Below are 23,869 nucleotides of genomic sequence, written 5' to 3'. Positions count from 1 at the left end.
CGTGTTTAGCCATAGCGTTAGCATGGTGCTGGTTAAAGTAGCTGGGACGCCTGGACAGAAATAGCTTGTGCCTACCTCGCCGTTTGGACCTGGTTTGACTACAGCACCGCTTTTTCTGTAATGCATCTATCAAAGAAATGCTCCGTTTTCAGAGTGGTGCTGAGTGCTCTGCTCATTGTGGCGCTGCTGCAGCTAATCTACCTTTCATTCCTGTCAAAATTTCACGGCAAACAACAGCGGTACCGATACTCAGAGCTTTTTGGGGGCTCGGGATCCAAAACAAAAGCCACGCAACCTGAGAAAAACGCACGGAAGGAGCGGCTCAGGTACTCCCTTTCAACTGGTGGCATCTTTGATAACAGCGGCCAATACAGGATCTACAAAAACCTAATAAAAAGTGATTTCACCGCTAATCTAAAGCCAGGATCACAGGATAACCCAAATATTCTGTCTCTAGCTACTCACACAACCCTAAACAACCTGCACCACCTGGATTCTCTTTTGGAAAGGTGGCAAAATCCTCTATCAGTGGCTATATTTGCACATGATCAAGATGTTAAATTTTCTACAGCCTTGGTTTATGCGCTTAGCTTTTTCTGCCCCAGAATCCAAGCACTTGTGGACTTTCACCTGGTTTGCCTTTCTGGAGAAATGGCCAGCTTCCCTGAACAAGACCGGGAACATTTTGCTGGACTCAAGGACTGCTCTTCTGTGTTTAAAAGACTAGAAAATCATAGAGATAAATTCCAAAACTATGCCATAAGTGGGAATATCTCCTATCCTAATAACCTGCTTCGTAATGTGGCTAGAAGTGGTACAGACTCATCTTACATTCTGGTTATTGACATTGATATGATGCCAAGTTCAGATCTCCATCAGCAGTTTTTAGCAATGATCATGGCACGTGAACCAAATAGTGATGAGGTTTTCGTTTTGCCCGCTTTTGAAATTCGCCATGATCGTAAAATGCCAGCCACAAAGCCAGAGTTGGTCCAGCTGTACCAGGTGGGAGAGGTAAGGCCGTTCTACGAGGAGCTGTGTCCAAGATGCCAAGCCCCTACGAACTACTCCCAGTGGGTGAACATCCACGTAAGGGGCAGCGCACCTCTGGAAGTGTCCTATACTCTGACGTGGGTGGACCCTTGGGAGCCCTTTTACATAGGTCCCCGCACTGTGCCGTTGTATGATGAGGGCTTCAAACAGTACGGCTTCAATCGCATCAGTCAGGTGGGTACTAAGTGGAACTGCAGAAATAAAAAAATAACATCATCACTTACATAGCATTATGAAAAGTTATTATAGTTATTAGTTTTTATTATAGTCTTAGTTCAAAGTGATCTTCTTTGCTTCCTGTCATACAAAAATAGTGAAACTCCTATCACAGCCAACATTTAATAAAATATTACTGATAAATATACATACATTTTATAATTTTGAATGCTGTTACGTGTGACTATCCCGTGGCATTTGCAGTTCAATTTCTTCTAAAGATGAAAGAGCTTACACAAAATTGATTTTTGTGAACTTTAAACTGTTATAATGCTGTTACCTCCTCAAAAACAGACATGGAGTTGTGTTTTCTGTCACTCACACCTGTCTGAGTAACTCTTTATTATTAGTCTGTCCACATCTCCAAAGATCAAAATGCTCTGTTCCACCTTGTGATGTCACAGATTTCAAGTTAACAGCTACCTTTTACAACTACTGCTGCTACTCAACTTTCAGTAAAGATTGAAAATTCCAGGACTGAAATCATCCAAATGATTCTATTGAAGGTGTATGGAGTTTAAAAACACAGTGGAGCACTTCCTATATTACTACATGACAGAGAAAAGAACACAGGCTAAACATGCAGAGTTTATTTAAAGTTAATTACGTGTGAAAGAAACAAAACACAACTCCAGGTACGTTTAATGAGGAAACAACAATATAAGAGATCAGAAAATAGCGTAATATAAATTATTATATGGATAAATACATTTAATCATATATTTATCCCTGTTAGAGTGTCACAGCTTTATAATACTCTAACATGGAATATCTTGAGTCTTACTTTGACGCTTGTCCAAGCTATATTTCAAAATATTTTGATCCACACACAATACAGACAAATATTTGTACATAAAATATATTTAAAAGCCTGTAAAAGACAAAAAACAGATCAAACAAAGCATTTCCTGTTTATATTCTTTGCTCTTTATCAAATAACTTGTCAATTTAAATCCAATTTCTTCGCACAAAAGCTGTTAGAGTTATCTTGAAAAATAAAAGTGTAAAATGTACGATGTATGGAATCGTATGCTGAAATTGTATAAAAATATGCAGACACGTTTTTCATGGCTGAAAAGTACATTATGTTCAAAGAGCATTTCCAATTCAGATGCCATTTCTCATTCTCATATTGTCATTCTGCATCATTTCTGTTCCCTCCTTCTATATCAGACATGCCCAGATTTCCATTTCCTTTCAATGTATGCCAAAATGTCAAACCGTTCACTGTGTATATCTCTCTCTAATCCTTTCATCCTCGTGTTTCTTTTAGGCCTGTGAATTACACGTGGCTGGATACAGGTTTTCCGTTTTATTCAGCTTTTGTGGTCCATCGAGGATTCAAGATTCAAGGGGAATTTCACGCCAAAAAAGACGAAGAGAACAAACGAAATCGGGTCCTGTTTCGTAGCTTCAAAGAGGGACTAAAAACCAAGTATCCATCGTCGGCACGGAGATGCTAAAACAGAATACGTGACCACCCTGTTGGAAAAATGGACTTGTATTTTTGTAGTTTTTAAATGAAACTTCGTGACTTGCTCCTAAGGCCTCAATTGTTCTGATTTGGAGTCAGGATAAATGCACTGGCCTACATTTTGTTCTAGTTATAAAAGGTTGTATTGCCAGAGCTTAAATTAATTAAATATAGCCTTAGGGGTTTTTCGGAACTTCCCTTTGGGCAAAAATACGACAGGAAAAAAAATTATTAAGAATTAAGAACCTCTCTGACTATAAAAAAACAAAGTAATCAAAACATAATACCTCGTGTGTTTTATGATGGGAGGGTGCGCCACCTGCTTGTCTCCATAGAGATGTTATTGTTCCACAGAATGGCATTATTTCGCTTTTTTTTTTTTTCCCGGAACCTTGAAAAACATGCATTCAGACTGTGAGCAGGTTAGTCTCCACAGAACTAACTTGTCCATGTTGGGCCACCTGCTTGTCTGCATCAAGATAGATGAGTTTAATGCCATACTGTGGAAAATTACTAGGGCTGGATATCATTCAGAAGCTGCCGATATCATACATACCTTGATATATAGGCCACGATACGATACAGATCTCGATACAGTGCACTTTCAGTTTGATACGATATGGTACAATAAAAAATAAAGGCTAAATCATGACTGTGATACTAAAAGTCGTTGTTAAACCACTTCTTGTGCAAGTTAATATGAAACACTAGCCAGGCTGGTGCCACCTAGTGCCTCCGCTCAATTTCATTTCTCTCCAGCGACTAGTTCAGGAATCAAAATGCACTAAACGGTTTGCAAGAACCCCAGAAGTGCAAGTTCAGGCACCAGCCAATCAGCGAAGAACCATACATTCTGTGTTGGCAACGATTCCCACTATCAAGGATTTAAAGCCAGAACAAAGAGAATGTTTGGTGAATTTTATCAAGCGGAAAGACGTTATTGCTCTTCTTCCTGCAGGATTTGGGAAAAGCTTAATATACCAGTTAACCCCGTTAGCGGCGCATTACATACGTCACAACCAAATAGCAGTGATTGGTTAATTAAAAATGTCCACGCCTACCATCAAGCAAACAAATCCTAATGCTGCAAGGTCAGACAGTTTTCACGAAGTGAAACCGGCTGATGAATCAGGCTAATTTTACTCAAAACAATGAATGAATATGTCAAATGTGCTGCATAAATGAATTTTCTTCCTCTGAACAAGCAACAAAACTGAAGCACTGCAGCAAAAATAATTTTGTAAAATACACCAAAAAATACGCTTGGTGATATATCGATACAGCAGCCCACAATATCGATACTGTATCATCACAATAATTATACGATATATCAATATTTAGATATTTTTGCAAGTAATAAGTAATAACATCTCTATGGAAACATGCATCTCTTTTAACAAAAAAACTGTCTGGGCAGCGATTTGACATTAATTAAGGCTAACGTCACAGCTAAATCGTGACAATAACAGAATTAATTTTTATCTTGTTTATTGCCATTTTTATCGACTATAGGCTTACTCCAGGTAAATTGTCTTACGCTCTCTAGTGACAGTATATTTGTACTATGGCTTTTAAATGAGTACTGACAAAACACAATCAGCATTTTCAGGTAAAGGATGTGTGCGTACTTTAAAGCTCTTATTATTGCCATGATGATCAATGCCAGTGAGTAGCCACAAGAGGGCTACAGAGATCGCCTCCTTTGTAAAGTGTATTGCACAGTATGTAGCTGGGGTGTTTTATACAGGCTTACAGGAGTTAATTTAATGCCTGTTAAATGTGTGTTTTGTTTTGTTTTTTTCAAACTAAGACAAGTTAATTACCACTTATGCAGAGAAGGTGACAAGCATTTTGCCAAATTGCAGAAACTACTGCAACGTTTAACACTGGAAAAGTAAATAAACTGCTTTTACCGCATTTATCACTGTTTTTAATGGCAGCTCTTTTTAAGCATTTAATTGTAGCATGGTTAAATTGTACACTACATTCAAATGGACTGAAATAAGCCACTGCAAAACGCCTGCGTCTCCTCTTAACACTGACAGTATTGTTCGCTATTCAACACATTTGTCACATCTTGAGTGCTACATATTCTTTATTTGTGGTATTATTGCTAAGTATTTGCAAATTTGTTCTGTTTAAAATGTTTTAATATTTATTGTGTCATGTTTTGTGTTGACTGAAGTGTCTCCAAGCAGGAAACTGTAGCACAAATGTTTGGGGTAAAATATTTAGTTTTTGCTATAATGTGCGCAAGACATTTTGAAATATATTGGTTATCAGTGGCTCTTGGTTGTAAATCATTTTATCATTTTTGACCTGACAGAAAATGTTTATAATCTTGTGTTGTGAGTTTTAATAAATTGAATTCTGTTAATAACCTCTACTTGTTTTTTAACGCTGACAATTGGCTGTACTAAAAGTGTCAAATCCAATCACTCATCTTCAGCAATGGGATTAAAAAAGACTAAAAAGAAAAAACACTTATTACTTCGTTTAAAGGTACCATGCAACTTTTTGTACCTATTTGACTCCATTGTTTTGCCTGAAATGTTCCATACTATGACATTAAACTTCAATCTTCATGGGGACAAGAAGATGATGCTAAGTTACAAGTCAAACCTATGGAGAGGCGACCCTGCTCAGAGTAAGACGGCATATTTTTGAAGGTGTTTTCTCGCAATGAAAACACCTGAGCTGTAATGAACAAACGCAAAATAGATACGTTTAATTCTATTAAACATTCCAGGTAGAGCAATAATCTCCAAGGAGATAAGTAGGTAGCTGACCCTCCACCAAAAGTTACATAGTGCATCTTTACATAAGGAAGCTAAATTGTTACAAGATGACAAACTTTGAATAGCACCAGGTCATACACTTTATAACTCTATATTTTACTCCATATTGTACTCGGTTGTAAAGGTGTACAGGGGAGTAAACAAGTACTGTAAGTATCAGTAGTAGTAGTATCTTTGGCAAAGTACTTGACACAGTTGACGTAAAGCCGTGGTAACATGGCTTAAGGTAAGGCTTTAAAAGCATCTCTGCACCGTTCGTGTGTGACGGCTGATTAAAAGGTGAGAAAGGCCACCTGACAATTAAAAAGTCCTATACTTGGTCTACAGACATTACATGTATTTAAATGACCAGCAAAAAATAGATCACTACAATAATAAACAACCCAAAATTTGATCTGATTCAGCCCTCCTGAATTAAAAATTGACAAAATTTGTAGCGTAAACACATGACCTATTGACTAAGTGCTTATAACACATAATATTTGCCCAGAAATATTATGTGTTTGATGTTGTTTTGGTTTATACAATATTGTATCTCAGTTAGAAATATAATTTATAGTGTGTTGACTATCGACCTTTAATCTGCGGCATAAATCGGTATTTGGTTTGGAATGAAAAAGACCTAAAGCTTTATTTTATCTCTTTACTGCGACAGTATCATTGCACAATATCTGACACAATAGTAAATCAATAATAATAATAGTAAATAGTAAAACAGGATTGTGGTTGTCTAAAATGATTTTTATAGATTTTTTGGCAGAGCTTATCAGTGCAGTTAATCATGTTGTATATACTGAGTTTGAAGTAATTTCAGATGATATATTTTCTGCCATCTTGGTCGATCTCTAATCTAAATATTGCTGTGTTCAACAGACAGTGAAATGTTCTTTATTCAATGGAAACTTCCAGATTGTAGTCCAAAGATTCAGTGTTCCCTCGCTCTGTAGGCCATATGTTTGTAATGCACGTGTGACACAACTGTCTGCGGTGTTGGAAGCTAAGCCTGCTTTGTGCACAGCTCAGTGGTGATCAGGGCACGAGGCAAGGGACACAAGCTACGCCATGCTCCGCTTTTTAGCTTTCAGTTTTGGTTAAAGGCACCTCTTCATCATCGTCATAATTATCGTTGCTCCACTGGGCAAACACAACCAACTGTTGCTTTTCAATCTACTCCAGTCTACTGATCTTCAATGAACAATACTGTTCACGTGTTCATTACTAGAAAAGAAAAATAATAAAACGTCTAACTTAATTCTCCACTCATTATCTAAATTGGCTTTTTCTACTTGTAAGCAAAGCACAGAAAAGATTTTATTATGCTTTTCAATACTCTTTAGTCCCAACAGTTATTAAAGGGGCAATATGTAAGTTTTCTGGTGGAGTCAAAAACCTTATTTGCGATTTATATTTTAATAATACATTTCTGTTCACATTTTAAATTGACAAAAAGATAAACTAATAGAAGAATCAAATTTCATAACATGTTTGTACAGATCTAAACTACAAGGTTAGTCATTTTTTATGCAGAATACGACAGGATTATAATTATGTTACTCCAAAAACTACAGCCTTTGCTAATTGTGTCCATTAAAATTAGAATTTCAATGGCGCCTCATCTTGCAGCCCTATTGCTAATTTTGCACTCTCTTTGCGATGCTCTTTGCTGGGTGTTACTGGGTGGCAGAAGGCGCGTAGGTGTCCAGCGGGGGTGTCTGTGCAGATCAGGGGAGCCAGGTTTGGTGAGGTAAAGTGGGTTTTATCTCAACAGCTTTGGGGAGTGACGGCTTATCTGGGTCAGGGAGCTTTACGACATAAGCAATTAGGACTGCCCTCTCTTGTGTACGCTAGCAGGAGGCAGACCTCCCGCCACCTAGATTAGCCCGTCCCACTGAAGCTAGAAGAGCTGCGCCGCTTCGGAGGACCAGCTGGGACGGAGACACGGGTCAATGTGGCACAGCGCACTCTAAACACTGCATCCACTGACCCATATAAGAGCGGACTTTACAACAAAACTAATGAACTCAGCTAATGACTGCATGACTGACTGTGCACTGTAGCCTGTTAGCTTCACAAGAAAAGAGCTATAGTCTGTGTGTTTGTGTTCCCTGGATTAACACCAGTGATTTTTCTAATGAGCCACTTAAACAAAAAGGACTCACTCTCAATACGTGCTTACCAGAGGAGCAGTCTAAACTAAAGAGCTGCAACATATTTAAAACATATGTGAAAAGGACCATTGACTGAACCCAACAAAGGAATAAACAATGTAAAGAAAACAGGAAATACTGTTACAATTAAATGAGATAACCTACTGAGTGCCTGCCTTTGAATACAAGATCTATCAAAACTGATATGAGACAGAAAAGTCTAAAACTATTAATACATATAATGACAATTCTTCTGATCATAAAATGATCATAAAGCAGTGATTCAAACCATGAAATTGTGAATATATGTCTACCATGGCTATTTTTTTCTTTAAATCGGGGGTGTCAAACTCTAATTCACAGAGGCCAAAATTAAAAACTGGGACTAAGTCGTGGGCCAAACTAAATATTTATTGAAAAATTTCAACATCTGCATGTTTTCTCTTCTTTACAATTATGCAATGTGAAACCTTTGCTTAATAAAATAAATGTTTAATAATAGTTTTGCTTAAACATAATATAAAATAATAACACAATTTTAAATAAATAACATCTCTATAGTCTATCTGTAGCCGGTGGACCAGCTCTAATACATATTTAATATGATCTCGTGGGCCAAATATAATTATATTACAGGCCAAATTTGGCCCATGGGCCTGAGTTTGACATGTCTGCTTTAAATCAATACTGCAGTAGAATAAAATATTGCACTTTTTAAAACTACAGATAATACAAATGTAGTAACTCAATTGTTATCTATTGTTCTATTGGTTATCTCTTGCTGTTAAATGGTGGTGAATGTTGTTGTATGTTTTCTTTTGACCTTTTTTACAGTAAGTTTTGTGCTCTTAAGCGAGACACTTCACCCACCTTGCCAAAGAATGACTGATGGCACTTTACCACCAAGTATGATGTGAATGAATAATGCAATGTAAAGAAGAGTTAAGTATGCAACACATGTATTATTATTCTCAACTAAAAACAAGTCAGTGGCTAAAGTTTTAGCCTTGTGTCCTTATGGTACCTTGACGGTTTTTCTCATTTCCCTGCACGCAGCCTGTACATGTTAGTGGAAATGTATCTAAATGCAGGTTAAACTGTCATCTATTTTTGTAGGACGGGCCTGGGCAGCTTTGTGAATTGTATAGCCATCCGTTTCACTTAAACGAGGCAGGGCTTAGCTGCCATCAATGCCAGCTTTGGGAGATGTTTACCTGTCTGCTTACTGCAAAAAGCCTCTCATGAGAAGGCCACACGTATCAGTGCTCTTCTAAATCTGGTGTTCCTGGACGCCTGACCTGCCCAGGCCTTAAACGCATCCTGCTAAAGCCAGACGACCATCCACGCAGGCGGACAGCAGTAATGAGACATGACACCGCCCCGGGGAAAGAAAAGGAGGACTAAGAGATCGGGCTAATCCTTCTCACCAGCGCTAACGCCTCTTAGCCTGCTGCCCCGGCTGTCACATGAGTCCTGCACAGCGCTCAACGACCATCAACAAGGGCAAAAACACGATTCTCGCGAGTTATCTTGATGAAAATCTAGCACCGTTGCCATGGCAATTAGTAATTCAAAACTAAAAATTGTACTCTTTGAAAGGGGCAAAAGTCCTCAAAATATCACCAATCTATGGTTTATGAAAAAGGAAATATTAGGACTGTTCCTATAGAGATTAACAATTAACAAATTATGTTTTATATTATGTTCATAAAGAAAAATGAGAAGTCCATTTGTTGTAGACATTAAATAATAATAATAATAATTTTGCAGGCCTTGTTATGGATTTTAAGATCGTAACGCCTATATCGGTAAATTTTGCTTATAGAATTAAAAATATATAGAATAGACCTTAGTGTATATATATATATATATATATATATATATATATATATATATATATATATATATATATATATATATATATATATATATATATATATATATATACATCACAATATAATGTCCAAATAGTTTTGAATGAACACAAAGTTTAATATAAAGCATCTTAAAATCTCCATTGGTTTAAAATTGGTTTAAGCCAACAGTCCAAAACCAAAAAACACCATCCGCGCTCAACAATCTACCAATCAATATTTGTGTGTTTATGAGTCTGATTGAAATTACATAACAGTGCAGCATATGCTGCCTCGTCTTGTACAGTGAGTTAATTCTGGTTCGATCGATGCGCTAATGCAAGGCTCATAAATCACTATCATTTAGTAACAGATGAAGCCTGCTATGATACAATGACCCACGGTTTATACAGCGAGTGCTGGAGGTTTGCCAGCACTGTCTTTGCAACATTACAGAGAGGAGTATGGTGCCCTATCTACACATTTTCTGCCATATAAAGTAATCTATAAAATGGCTAAACAAAATCACTGTTTAAAAGAATACAAAGAACTGTGCCATTACACTCAAGTTAGTCAAGAAAAAAAAACAGTTTAACAATTTTAACAGAAGAAATGTTAACAGAAGAGATAAGCTACAGCAACAACAAACTTTAACAGAAGATAAGCTACAAAAACAAATTAACCAAAAAGTGCCCACACAAAAGCATTTAATTATCAAAACTAGATGAAACATCAAGAAAACATCTTGTTTTTATAGCACAAAGTGAAGATTTTTGCTATATTTAACATATTACTTATAGGTATGCTTTTGTTTCTAAACAACAGGTAAATTCTCAATAGGTTTCAGAATAATAAAAAAATCAGGACTGCTGTTATAGTGAGTAACAATTAAAAACTAAATATTATAAATATTTATTTTAAATGAGAGAAAAGTCCTACAAATGTTCCTTATAACAGGAAGTTGAATCCCATGAATAGGTTGACTGTAATGAAAAAATAATTTATTTAACTAATAAGACACAAAGATGAAGGTTGAGTGTGTCTGGTCAAAAATATCCTGGTTCCATATTGAGAGGTGGGGCTTTTTTTATAGTACACTATGAATCTGATGAAGCTTGAAATTTAATTCAAAATCCTTTCTTCCAGATAATTTCAGATGCCCTGTAGACCAGAGAATCGTTGCTCTACTTAATGAAGTAAATAAAGCAGCTGAAGATGAGATTAATTGGGATTTATAAAGCGGATTAAACTTTAGCTGTCATCCGATCGATCGTCAGACTTTATATCAAAGGATCACACAACACGACTTTCAACAAATCAATCAAATCTACCAGCGAATTTCAACAACTGATTTCACTGCTAACAAGATGCTGCGTGTACGAGGTCACACCAACTCAACAGACACAACTATTCATTAAATAATTTCAGATTTATTTTTGCATTATTTATTTATTTTTTCCTGTTTTTTGTGTCTATTTAAATCTGAAATCTAGAGCAAGATATATGGATTATTACTATGTGTTTTTGGTTTTAACTAATAAATGTATTATTTCTAATGTGTCTTGGAATTGTGCTTAAATAAAATCAGATAAAGCTAAAATATTCCAAATGGAGGCACACTGATAAAGAATAACTCAATATTAATTGTCATTAAATATTGCAAGATATTTAATGTCTTGTCTCATCTTAATTAATCATGGTACCGTCTTTAGGATGAAACCTGCTTTTATTGTAATTGGAATGTTACAGTCTGTGTTAGTGTCACATACTAAAATTTTGTACTTAATTTTGATATTAATGAACAAGCTGAATACCAATTTTGATACCACAATAATAAAAATACTTTAGACTTTAGACCAGACATGTCAGCCTCAGGCCCAGGGGCCAAATTTGGCCCGCGATATAATTATATTTGGCCCACAAGATCATATCCAATATGTATTAGAGCTGGCCGCTGGCTACAAATAGGCTATAGAGACATTATTTATTAAAAAATTAATTATTATTTTATATTATGCTGGTTCTGGATTAAATGTTTAAGAAAAACTATTGTTAAACATTTATTTTAATAAGAAAAGGTTTAACGTTACATATCTCAAAAGAAGATGCAGATGTTGTTGAAATTTTACAATATTTAGTTTGGCCCACGACTTAGTCCCAGTTTTTAATTTTGACTCTTTGTGAATTTGAGTTTGACACCCCTGCTTTTAGTATAGGATTTTTACTTTATTTTTTAGGTTACCATGTGGCCTTATATCTGTGTAATCCCTCATTCTAAAGCTATTCAGGAAAGGTTCATTTCTATCTTATGAATGTGACTTTATCAGCTCAAATAAGTATCTAATTTCTATAGTAGTTTTACTATTGATTAATATTTGATTTTTGATACTTCTGTCAACACTAGTACACTAGTCTCCTAATAAGAATTATTAATTATTCCAATATCCTGTGTGCCTTGTGCCTATCTTTAGACTGCGTGCCTATCTGTTGCTTTTACGCCCATGAGCCCCTCTATGTCAATAATATTTACTCTACACATATTGATCTGTTTAACCCCAGACTCTGACCCATATCCTTGGACAGGTGGTAGCTCTAATAACGTCTGAACCCTATCACGCAGCAACCTCTTCCCGCCTTTTACCAATAACACCCTGAAAATGACATTATCTGCCCATCATCTGTCCGTTCCCGCCAGCGAGAGCAGAGAGTAGGGTTGCCAGATATTCAGACAGCAACAAGCAGCTAAGCCTTTGAAAAACAGTCCAAAGAAGTGACCCAGGCCCAAAAAAAATATTTAAAGATGCACATATTTTATTTGAATAATTAACATCTGGAATGGTTTTAATACTTAACCAGCTAGTATTTACAAAGGCTGTACGATCATTAAAGGTGCACTGCATAACCTTTCTAGTAGAGGGTCCACCACCTGCTTGTCTCCGTGGAAATGTTATTGCTTTGTTTACAATGTTCCACAGTATAAATTACTCTATCTAAATTACTATCTATCACAAGGGAAACAAGTAGGTTTACAGCTCTTCGCTCTATTACAGTTCAGGTCTGTGGAGAGTCGCCCCTGTTCACAGAAAGAATTATTGTATTTGCAATGAAGAAATCATAGATGGCTCTGTTTAATGTCATTCTGTGGAACATTCCAGGAAAAGCAATAACATTTCCATGGAGCCATGTAAATAACGGACCCTCCACTAATGCAGTGTTGCGCAGTGCACCTTTAAAGGGTTTATTAACGTGAAAAAAATTTGAAAAAAGCGAAATGCAACTCGCGACTCAAAATTTGCAAGCAACTTTGAAAAAAAAAAAAAAGCCCAAAGTCGCTATAAAGAAGCAAACTTGGCAACTATGGCAGAGGAGCAGAGAGGAGCAGAGAGGCAGGGCTGGGTTGGGACGACTAGAGAGGATCAGGGGGAGGTAAGCAGGAATTAATGAGCATTAGAGCATTAGGTAAGAATAAGTCCCACCTTAAATCCCCAGGGATTCCTAAACAACTCCAGCAGCACCTGTTACATATGAACGAGGAAGCACAGGGAGGATATTCCCACATAATGGAGGTGTTTTGTAACCAGTGCCAGGTGGGATTAGCATTACACTAAACCACTAATGTAAGAGCAATACACATGCATATGGGTTAGTTAGAAAAATACTTCTGATTTGTCATCTTATGTGTAATTCTCTCAGTACATTGCTGTATGATCCCTGTGACCTATGAACTTAAATTCAGTTGTAAAAGTTAGTAAAAGGTTTGTTTGACCCCAGGTACCAGCACTGAAAACAGCTGTAGTGTATCCCTCTGAATGAAGACTGACACTTGAACTGGAAATTTTTAGATTCAATGGCAATAAATCCTCCAATCTGCCATAAGAGCTAAAAAGAATACAAAATACAGGGTGTAAATAGGCATACACAAAACTCAACGCAAGTTTGATTATTATTTACATTCATCTTGACAACATCATTCAACAACGATAAAAACTAGAGACACAAAGTTATTGAAAAGAAATATTTACATCAGTAACATACCTTTGTGCCTCTTCAGAGGGGAAGCTAAACAAAGACATAGAAAATGCCAAAAAATATTTGTGTATACATTTACTCCATATAACGTTTTTCCCTTCTCGCTGTCAAGGTAATTAAACAAAAATAAACCCTTCAAAAACAAAGTGCTAAACATAAACGCGCAAGTTAAATGGTTAACAATAGAAAATAGTGCAATATAAAAATAATAATTAAAAATGTCACAGGAGAGTTTAGCCAAGACAAATCATACTATAGGTTATTTACAACAGCTATAGAGTCCTCAGCCATGTCTATCCGTGGGTTTCAGAAAATGAAAAACTGGGTGTTGATGATGGGTTATGATTGGTCTTTAAATAGTCAATAAAACAGAACAAAGTGATATATTTGATACTTATGAATATAATATTTAATAATCTAATAAAATAATGGTTGAGTCACAGAACGACAGCCAGATTCCTGCCAGTTTGCTCCAGAGAAGATGTGTACTGTAATACAAAAGTACAACATCAGACCTATATTTTTATAACTCAAGCCCCTTTCAGAATTGACACTGTAATTAGTTCAATCCACCTGTTGCTTGCTGAAATCTGTGCTAAAAAGAGTCTGATTTAAGCACAAACAACATTCTGACAGAGTTTACAAAGTCAGAATAATACAATGCAGGACTATTTCCTCGCAAAGAGTACATGCAGTGATTTCTGATCTATTTTGCTGTGGGCTGTTTTGCAAAAGGCTTAAATGAGAGTTTGTGTAAGCTGATTCCTCAAACAGAGAAGTGATATTGTTTAAGGCTTCCTCTTTAGCTTGACCGAGCCATTCCTGGAAAGATCGGATTCCCATGAAACATCACTGTGTTTGTGGAGACTCGAATGACGACGTAAATACAGTATATTAAGGGAGGCTAACCACAATCTGCATAACATCCTTAAAATTTTCACCTTTCTTTAACATATAACCCATTGTGCATTGTTGTGTAAAAATACAGCCCATACAACCCTTTAAGTTGTTTGAGTTTTTGTTGTTTTTTTACACTGATTTACTAGCACTGATTTCTGATGCTACTTTGACTAGTAAAACTACTTAACTATAAAATACTTTGGGGGTTGGAAATATTAATAGGTTCGGTTAGTTTATTTGCCATTTGTAGTTAAAAACCACATTGGAAAAACGTGTAAAAAGCTCTTAGGGCACCGATAATGCACAATCATTACAAGCAACATACTGACACTGTGAAATAAACACGCTACAATGAAAGTGGTCAAAATATTAAGGTGCTACATCAAAGTTCAAAGTGCATTGTTGTAGTTTATAGCAGTGCGTGGGAAGAAGCTCAAACATGTCTCTGCAGAATCACCATAGGGGTCATGTATGATCTGAAGGGCTCACTTTTAAAAATCTACATTTGTAAAGAACCTCGAAGACAGGCAGTATTTTTTTTTGGCTGAGCAGACTACCTGTTTAAGCTGCCCCCTAGATTTCTTTAGAGAATGAATCTCATTATAAAAAGAGGTAATTGAAGCTAGTGGTGGACAATATCTCAATATTTTAAATATATCTCGATATTTTTTAAACACAAAATGAATTCTAACATACCATATACACTGATATAATGCTTATATATGCGCTCGCTCGCCCTGCAAGTCCAGTCTAACAGAAGCGGCACAAGCAGCTAGCTGATTTTTGAGCGCTTTAGTTTATGCAAATGAGCCATGCGGTTTTAAACTTTGTTTTTGTAAAAATCTAAATCTAAATCTAATCTAAAATGGGCTGATGTGGTGATGTGTAAAGATTTTAATGAATAATCTGCTGCAGTTTATAACTTCTACAATAGTGTTTAGAAACGTTGGGCTTGATCTGCGCAGTGGATTGTGGGATACCTCATAACTCCTTACACAGGTGAGGAACATGGATTTATTAACCTCCCGAGTTTCCTCTGCTAATGGAGCTCATGGTCCTGGTTATCGTACGATTAACAGAGTTAAAACGAAGATGAACTCAAGTTGACTTGTTTTATTTTTGAATGAAAAGAAGGAAATGTGTATTATTTCTTCCTTTATAAGGTTAAATCATTATTTTAGTATACAGGGATTTTTTTTTTTTTTTTTTATGTCGCAAAAGCACTTTTTTCCTACATGAACTGCCTACCTCTTTGCACTTCAGTAAAAAAAGACCTTGTAGAATTTGGCATATTTGTTTTTGCAGTACTTTTTGGGGGTTTATTATTCCTGTACAGATATCAAGATATATATCGTATATCGAGATATAACAAAATGTATCGAGATCAATTTTTTGATCCATATCACCCAGCCCTAATTGAAGCTATGTACGTCTTGTAACAGTACATATACACCCCGCTATGATTAGTTAAATGCACCTGTCACTCACTCAGAGCACAACAGAAGCTGACCAACAGAGAGAGTGGATGGGGAGAAGTGTTTTTAGCAGAGTTCTGCATTAAACAGAGAGGCACTGAATCTCAATATAGTTCGATACAACTGTAAGCATTTAAACAAACTAGTGAAATTAACTTTTTATCAGTTTGGTTAGGTGACACTTTTACTGTAGCCGCTGTACTTAAATGTGTTTTAGAGTATTGACCGACTGCATTCCTCTGAGCTTTTTCATCAGCTGTGTCTATTGAATAAGGAGATCTGCTCTTATCAGCGGCAGCGGTGGCAAAGGAGGAAGTGACTGCTGTAGTTTGTTTAGTGGTGCTTATGGCGTCTGAGAGCTAAAGCTAACAGTGGAGGGGAGGGGGTTAGCTGGCGCATAGGGCTAGGCCTGTCTGAGAGGATACTGCTATTGAGTTGCAAATGAGCTTGTAATTAGCCGCTACACATTTGCCTGCGGGGCCTAGGCTGTGTGAGTGTCATTGTGTGTTTTCTAACCCATTTTCCTTCGAATGGGTTGTGGGTGATAAGCAGATAATACTAATTACTTCTCCTCCCAATTGCTTGTTAATTGCGTTTAGTGTGGATTTATACAACGTGGTAATACCCAAATCGCCCCAGGCACCACCACACGCCTGCCCCCCGCAAAGAGGCAAAAGCTACAGGTCTTGTATTTAAGCATCAGCGCAGGACACTAATTAATTATGCCAAGAGGGGGGCATATTTAATAACAGTATTTATGAATTCCAGACTTACATCAGCGACTAACAAGCTGATTAATTCTAGCATTTAATTAGCAATAACTACCGCTACTTGGTACAACAAATCATGCGGCTTTTAGGTTGAAGTAGACAGTGATTTGCTGTAGGTTTTCGTGCTTGATACACTTGATGGAACCCTCACTATTTACTAGGTCTGGACCAGCACAAAAAATGCTCCACATGTTGAAACTACCGTCTCTGCATTGTGTATTATTGTAATATTTTTTTTATGTTCAAAATGTCATTGTCTAAATATTTATTGATTCATGTAGGAGAGCCACAAACACAATTTACTACTTTGAAATAAATCTGTGGATATGATACCTAGGGCTGGGTATTATTAAAAAGTTGCCGATACGATACATAGGCCACGACACGAGGCATATCTCAATACAGTGAGCTTTTGATTCGATACGATATAGTTCAAATCGATTCAATATGGTTCAATAAAAATGATGGCTATATCATGCTGTGATACTAAAAGTCTTTGTTAAACCATTTCTTGTGTAAAGTTCATATGAAACACGCCCATTTTAATCATCAAAACTGTGAAAATGTCAAATGTGTTGCATAAACAAGTTTCCTTCCTCCAAACAAGTAACAAAACTGTAGCTCTGTACCAAAATAATTTAGAAAAATATACCAAAAAATACTCTTGGTGATATAGCGATACGGCAGTCCCTGATATCGATTCTGTATCATCAAATGAAACGAGACGATATATCGATATTTTGATGTTTTTGCACATCCCTAATGGTACCTTAATTTGGTCAGTCACACAAAGGCACCATGTTTTTGTCCATTTATAAAATTGAGTTATAAAAGCTAACAACAAAAAAAACATTTGAGTATTGTGAAATAAAAATTAATTGACCCTGGTTGGTTGGCTATTAATCATTTTGAGGACTTTTTCATTTTGTTGTAAATTATTTATTGATATGGCTACTGTCCTAATGTTCCCTCATGCTTTGTTGCAACCCAGTTAGGTGATACTTACAACATAACTTTGCCTTGTCTTCAGTGTGTCTTGTTCATCTTTTTCTCTCAGATTCACAGCCGAACCTGAACGAGACAAACATATAACATGAAAACAGTAGTGCAGAAGCTCTAGTATCAGGTGTTGACAAATCTAAGCACAAACTACAACAAACCCCTTGTTCAAACGCATCCATCGTCTCCCTCTTATCCGTTCGGTCACAGCTCGGCAAGGCTTAAGCAGATTTGGTTTCTGTCTGCTCTCAAAGTGTTAAACAGAATGAGGAGGATTTGTAAAATGAAGGTGACTACGGCAGTGGTGGGAACTGATTCAGACTCATAATAGTCAGAGGTTAGAAAGATCTGACTGGTGAGATTGACTGGTGGTATGATCTCTTGACTCAGATGCACACTCACCTCTTTTCTAAAAACAAATCCACAAAGTATTTTAATCCATTGATCTGGTCTTGAACACATATCAAGCTGATCCCTGTAAGTTAGAAGGTAAATCTACTGATGGGTTTCAACTTCTTGTTACAGTTGCCAGTGAGGTGACATACGTGACTTCTGACCATTGTTCTGACCAACAAAAAAATATTGAATTGCTCTAGCAACAGACATCATTTTTCATCATGCTGAAAGTCATGGACAGGCATTAACAACTGTATTATGGATGCACTGTTTTTTAACTGAGGCTGAACTGAAATTCTACATAAAAAACTGGGAAAATGTTAGAATAAAAATACATAAATGGAAGGTGGACAGTCAATGCACAATGGGCAGTATTAGAGTTTTGATTTAAATCTGTTATTGCTGTTTCATTATAGAACAATTTAAAATTTTATTTCTTCTTAGATCTGTTGTGTTTTAAGTTTTAAGTCTCGTCTTAAGACCCACTTTTATTCTCTGGCTTTTAACACCGCCTGAGTTGTGTAGTCCTCTGTGTCGTTTATTTTTATGTTTTTTACCTTTTTATTATTTATCCGTATTCTTGCTCTTATTTGATTATTTGACTAGTTTTACTGTCTTAACATGAACTAGTGGAGTTAAGTAGAGCTTTATTTTATATTTTTAAATGCTATATTTCTATTGGATATATTTTATTTGTATTGTGCAGCACTTTGGAAACTGTTTTGTTTATGAAATGTGTTATATAAATAAAGTGGATTGGATTGTTGGAGGGAAGTGGCTGTTGCTATATTGTGTTATAAATAAAAGAGTTACATTTATTTATTCCTACATAACCAACTAACACGTAATAATCCAAAATAAATTAAATAATATAAATGCTAAATAAATACATTTTTTAGCTTCATTGACTCGCAGTAAAACATCTTTGGTGGCATTCACAAAAACATCACTGAACATGAAATCCCAGATGTTTTGGACCACCTCACTGTCTGAAAATCAGATTTGGAGTGAGTCATTAAAGCCCCTCACCTCATTTTAACCAGCTTCACCTGACTGCAACCTTTATGTAAATCTGAGCGTCTGCTGCGGCCTCCATTGTTTAAGGACAAATCAATATAATTACGCAGATTATCTTCTAAATCTGTTTCAGTTCGATTGAGCGGGGCAAAATGATAAGCGACACAGACAACTACAACACAGGGACAAGTCAGTGTTCGCATGTTTGTATTTGAGTTGACAGATGCTGGCAAGACCCTTAACCTGATTTATAATAAGAAAATTATCCTAAGACTGATTAATGAGCTGCCAGATCACAGGGATAGAACTAATGCGTAATGCTGTTCTTTGGAATCGCTCCACTGAACATCAATGTCTAGTGATAGGACGGGCAGTCTTGTTACAGGAGGACGTTTTGAGGACCTTCTCCCATTCGAAAGATATAATGGCAACAGTACTAATATTCATCATTTTGAAACTCATAGATAAGACTTAAGACAAACGGTATTAATCTGTGAGTTCCTTAGCTGCAATACTTCAGCAAAAGCAATGATTATGTCTATAAATATATATGAATTTTGTTAGCATTTATTTTTTGCTTATTAAATTGTAATGTGATTATATTATGTCAGCTAATACTGTGTCCAAGTAATTTGTATATAGCAAAATAGACACCAAAAGATTTACATTTAGTAACAGAATATACAAGTAAATATATAATTATGCAAAATACAATTATATTTTCCTATTATGTTTAGCTGAAGAGAAGGAATTCAAAAAGTCTGTTGTTAATTAAATTAATTTGTGAAGGGGTTGCGTGCATTTAATATTGGATCTTGTTACTAATTAAAATAATGTGGGAGCAACATCATTTATTGATTATTTAAATGCACAGTGAACTCAACCATGATAAATTATTTCAATTCAATACGCTGAGCAAACTTGATAGTATATTTGATACTGGCTCTGTCCTGACTTTGAATATAACCGTGCTTCTGTAGGTCAAATGGAAATACAATGACTTAAACATGTTATTTTAAGCAGACATTTTCCTCTGTATGGGACAATATTCATGCTCTTGTTAATGGACTAATTGGCTGCTGTATTACCCCATTTCTCCTCCTCGTCATCATCCCCCTGGGGCCAGTCTCCACATACGACCTATTAAATAAGCTATCTTTGCTTGTTTGCTCACTGCAGTAATTCGGGCAGTCAATGTATCCTCAGGCTAAGCCAAACAAGCTGATCAGCCGTCACCTCTGTACACACTACCCCCCGCTAAGAAGCTAATGGCCGGGATGTATAATCCTTCTCAAAACAACTGCAGAGATGCTAATTGTATCAAGCTATAAATACGAGTTGACTTCTTGTCCCGCTTCTTTATTCGATCCTCCTCTCCAAGCTCGAGCAGACCGCTGAACTACAACACAGGAGGATTTCTCCGTTACATAAGGCAAAGATGCTCTGGACGCGGTAAACTTCGCTTTTGTCGGACTTTACGCACGGACAGAAAGCTTTATGAACTTTTGAAATCGTAAAAGGAGTCACGTCAAGATGTTTCCACTGCCCATGTTCACCCCGGACCAAGTGGCCCGCGTCTGTGAGAACTTGGAGGAGACCGGGGACATAGAGCGCTTGGGCCGGTTCTTGTGGTCTCTGCCCGCCGCCGTGCCAGGATCCGCGGGGGAAGCCCTGAACCGACACGAGTCCGTGATGAGAGCCCGAGCTCTGGTCGCTTTTCACGGAGGAAACTTCGAGGCGCTTTACCAGATCCTCCAGAGCCACCGCTTTACGCACGAGTCCCACGCCAAACTCCAGGACCTGTGGCTGGACGCGCACTACCGGGAAGCGGAGAGGCTACGGGGAAGACCGCTGGGACCCGTGGATAAGTACCGCATCCGCAAGAAGTTCCCCCTGCCCAGAACCATCTGGGACGGAGAGCAAAAGACGCATTGCTTCAAGGTAAAAACTCAATTCAAGGCCGCAAGAGAAACGCTCCAACAAACTACGCACGCTGTTTCCAATAATTCGGACGATTATCTGTTTAGATTTCATCCAGAAAAATCCACATATTTGGGCGATTACATAGTCAGACAAGCGCATACATTAAAACTTTTTAATTTGGGTTATTCTACTATTAAAATAACACTGAAATGTGAATAATCAATATATGACGCTGGTGAACTCAATGTGATACCACAGATACATTTTTACATAAACAGGAACATTTGTTTGGAATAATTGCTTACACCGCAAACAAGGGAAAAAACAGAGATGCTTGACACATAACTTTCTGCTCTGGTTTGCGGCTTTGATAATCTGTTTAAAAGCCCTCTAGTGGTTACAAGGAACTGCTAAACAGAAACCTCGTATTTCTCAGGAGCATAATAATCCACTTAAGATGATCCTTTTAATAGACATACATTGGCCCAGGATTAATGTGATAATAGGTTTAGATCTGATCTAATATGATTATGCACACTGAGACTGAAGGGGATCATAAGAAGACACTACATGTCACTGTCTGAAATTTCAAACGTCAAAAGTTGAGGATGTGTCTAAAGAAATGCATTGTTTTTGCAGGAGCGCACTCGCAGTTTACTGAGAGAGTGGTATCTCCAGGACCCTTACCCAAACCCGTCCAGAAAACGACATCTGGCCCAAGCCACAGGACTCACCCCTACACAAGTTGGAAACTGGTTCAAAAACAGAAGGCAAAGAGATCGGGCTGCCTCTGCTAAAAACAGGTATGTCCAATTTCTACCATATGCACTTGGCATTAAGTTAAAAAAATAATACATAGGTCATGGGTAGGTATGCAATGAACATCCTAAAACAAAATACAGCATAGTTATATGTTCTAAATTCTATGGTTGACCAGGTTTGACTCGGTTGTTTTGCAGAAAAAGTCAAGCCCTTTTGATTGAAAAAGTTTGAAAGTTAATTACATTACGATAATTGATTCTTTGAACAGTACCTGCTTATCTAATTCTCATGTCTCTTGTGTGCAGACTACAACAGGACTCCTCACTGCTCCCATCAGAAAGTTCTCCTGAAAACTCAGTACAAGAGCGCCATCGTCTGGGCAGTCCAGAGAACAGCGACTCGAGCACAGGAGCTGACCACAGGGGTAATGGGGCATCCACTCCGGAGATTTCAGTTAGCAGCGACAGCGAGTTTGAGTCGTAAAATTATGGCTCTGCAAAAGACTATTCACAAAAGGACATATCACAAGAGACACTTGAACCGCCCGTGGACACTGGAGTCTCTGTGGGTGGAACAGAGCTGTGATACTGCAGATTTTCAAAGCAGAATATTATATGCAAATGTAAAATGCACTTAAATGCGCCATGATACATCACCTTGACTGTTATAAAATACGATGCAGGAGTACCTTTACATAAGTAACAATTTGTTTTATCTTTTAATGCAAGTATTTCTAGCAATAAGCCAAGTATTATGAGAAAATCTATTTAATAGCCTGAGGTATAGAATCAGATTAACTATTATTGCCATTGTCAGTGAACAAAATTCACAAACTAGGAATCTGTTTCAGCAATATGGAGTAACAAAACAAAGAAATGCTATTGTTAAAGTTACTACAAATATTAAGCATAGAGCACACTGCTGCTGTGAATATTTTACAGGTCATGCAATTTTAAACCTGGTATTACAGTCAGATATAATGATTATTATGAACATATGCAATTGCCTTACAAGGAACTACAGGGAGGCTTAATATGCAAAACCCACTTTACATTATGCTGCTCAAAACCTTTTCGTCTTGCTGATATTTTACCTGCTGTTTGTGCGGGGTCCTGGGCTCTGCTCAAGCTGAAACAGAGAACATTAAGCACTAATTGGTCTTAACTCAATGTGCCTCTCTTACATTTGAGTCTGTCTGACCCAACATTAGTCATATCTAATTTACACACACACAATGGCCTACTCTTTACTTTCTTATCATCACATTTCGTATACTGTGTTTCCATTTTCCACTTTCATACATGTTATCTGTAAATAAATAAAACTATTTTTATCCAAATATGTGTTGATTTGTATTAAAGAAATTGCTCATGATGGTAGTATCTAGCTAACTTGTTAACGCCACCTATTTTTAAGGCAAAACTTTTAGATTTTAATATTATTTGGAAATGCAATATTATCAAGTGATGTTAAATTTATAATGAATGTATCCATAATTCACAAAAATTAGCTTAAGGTGTTAATATAAAGACATTTTGTCAAGGTCATGTTGCTATGCTATTGCTAACCTTAATTAACATTTAGCCAACTCACAAAATATTGTCTGCACTGCTTAACAAAACACATTTCCATAGTGTTATAAATAAATACATTTATATAATGAAGAATATATGCGTTGTAATCGTTTACAACATAGATTAATGTAAATAAAATGAAGTTCACTGCACCTTGCTAATCTAATTTAGCATTTTTGCCACAACCTAGCTACGGATACTCCGAAGGGACAAAACAAAACAAAACAAAAATCCCGAACAAAATAATATTCCTGATTATATGCATTTAGCCTAGTTAGAAACACATTTTATAATAAAGATCGGTGTAAACTAAGAGACAATGTATATCTATGTGAAATAATACCCACTTACTTATATACGTAGGATATATTTTAATTAATGATGGTATCTTAATAATTACTTAATTTACCCAAAGTTTTGCTTGTGCCTCCTGTTTTCTGTCTGAGGAATGGGCGTTCACACAACTTAAACTCCACCTCCTCT

The 23,869-nt window shown here is 36.7% G+C and overlaps 2 protein-coding genes and 1 long non-coding RNA gene across 3 annotated transcripts; 2 read left to right on the top strand and 1 right to left on the bottom strand.

The window, feature by feature from the left end:
• Positions 1-120: 120 nt before the first annotated feature.
• Positions 121-5,059, top strand: b4gat1 (beta-1,4-glucuronyltransferase 1). The gene is given in 3 exon segments (XM_020936515.2): positions 121-1,227; positions 2,543-2,583; positions 2,585-5,059. Coding segments are annotated over 3 exon segments (1,296 nt in total). The 3' UTR covers positions 2,733-5,059.
• LOC129409672 (uncharacterized) lies at positions 1,108-23,851 on the bottom strand. The gene is made up of 5 exons (XR_008632517.1): positions 23,796-23,851; positions 22,906-22,940; positions 22,084-22,315; positions 17,722-17,786; positions 1,108-1,244 (listed from the first exon to the last, which is right to left on the bottom strand). It is a non-coding gene; the product is annotated as an uncharacterized LOC129409672 (long non-coding RNA).
• six7 (SIX homeobox 7) lies at positions 20,661-22,295 on the top strand. Its single transcript, XM_020936496.1, has 3 exons — positions 20,661-21,068; positions 21,690-21,853; positions 22,118-22,295. The coding sequence occupies exons 1-3, from the start codon at positions 20,661-20,663 to the stop codon at positions 22,293-22,295; spliced, it is 750 nt and encodes a 249-aa protein (XP_020792155.1).
• Positions 23,852-23,869: the final 18 nt, after the last annotated feature.

Source organism: Boleophthalmus pectinirostris, unplaced genomic scaffold (assembly GCF_026225935.1).
Source record: "Boleophthalmus pectinirostris isolate CB_2022bp ecotype Guang Dong unplaced genomic scaffold, ASM2622593v1 HiC_scaffold_20, whole genome shotgun sequence".
Taxonomy (NCBI): domain Eukaryota; kingdom Metazoa; phylum Chordata; class Actinopteri; order Gobiiformes; family Gobiidae; genus Boleophthalmus; species Boleophthalmus pectinirostris.
The sequence above is the reverse complement of the archived record's forward strand: the minus strand, read 5'-3'. Positions and strand labels throughout refer to the sequence as shown.

Excerpts from the sequence above, each read along its gene's own strand:
- six7 (XM_020936496.1), top strand. The coding sequence starts at position 20,661 with ATGTTTCCACTGCCCATGTTCACCCCGGACCAAGTGGCCCGCGTCTGT. Across the intron at positions 21,069-21,689 it reads AAAAGACGCATTGCTTCAAG|GAGCGCACTCGCAGTTTACT; the intron begins GTAAAAACTCAA and ends TTGTTTTTGCAG. Across the intron at positions 21,854-22,117 it reads GCTGCCTCTGCTAAAAACAG|ACTACAACAGGACTCCTCAC; the intron begins GTATGTCCAATT and ends TCTTGTGTGCAG.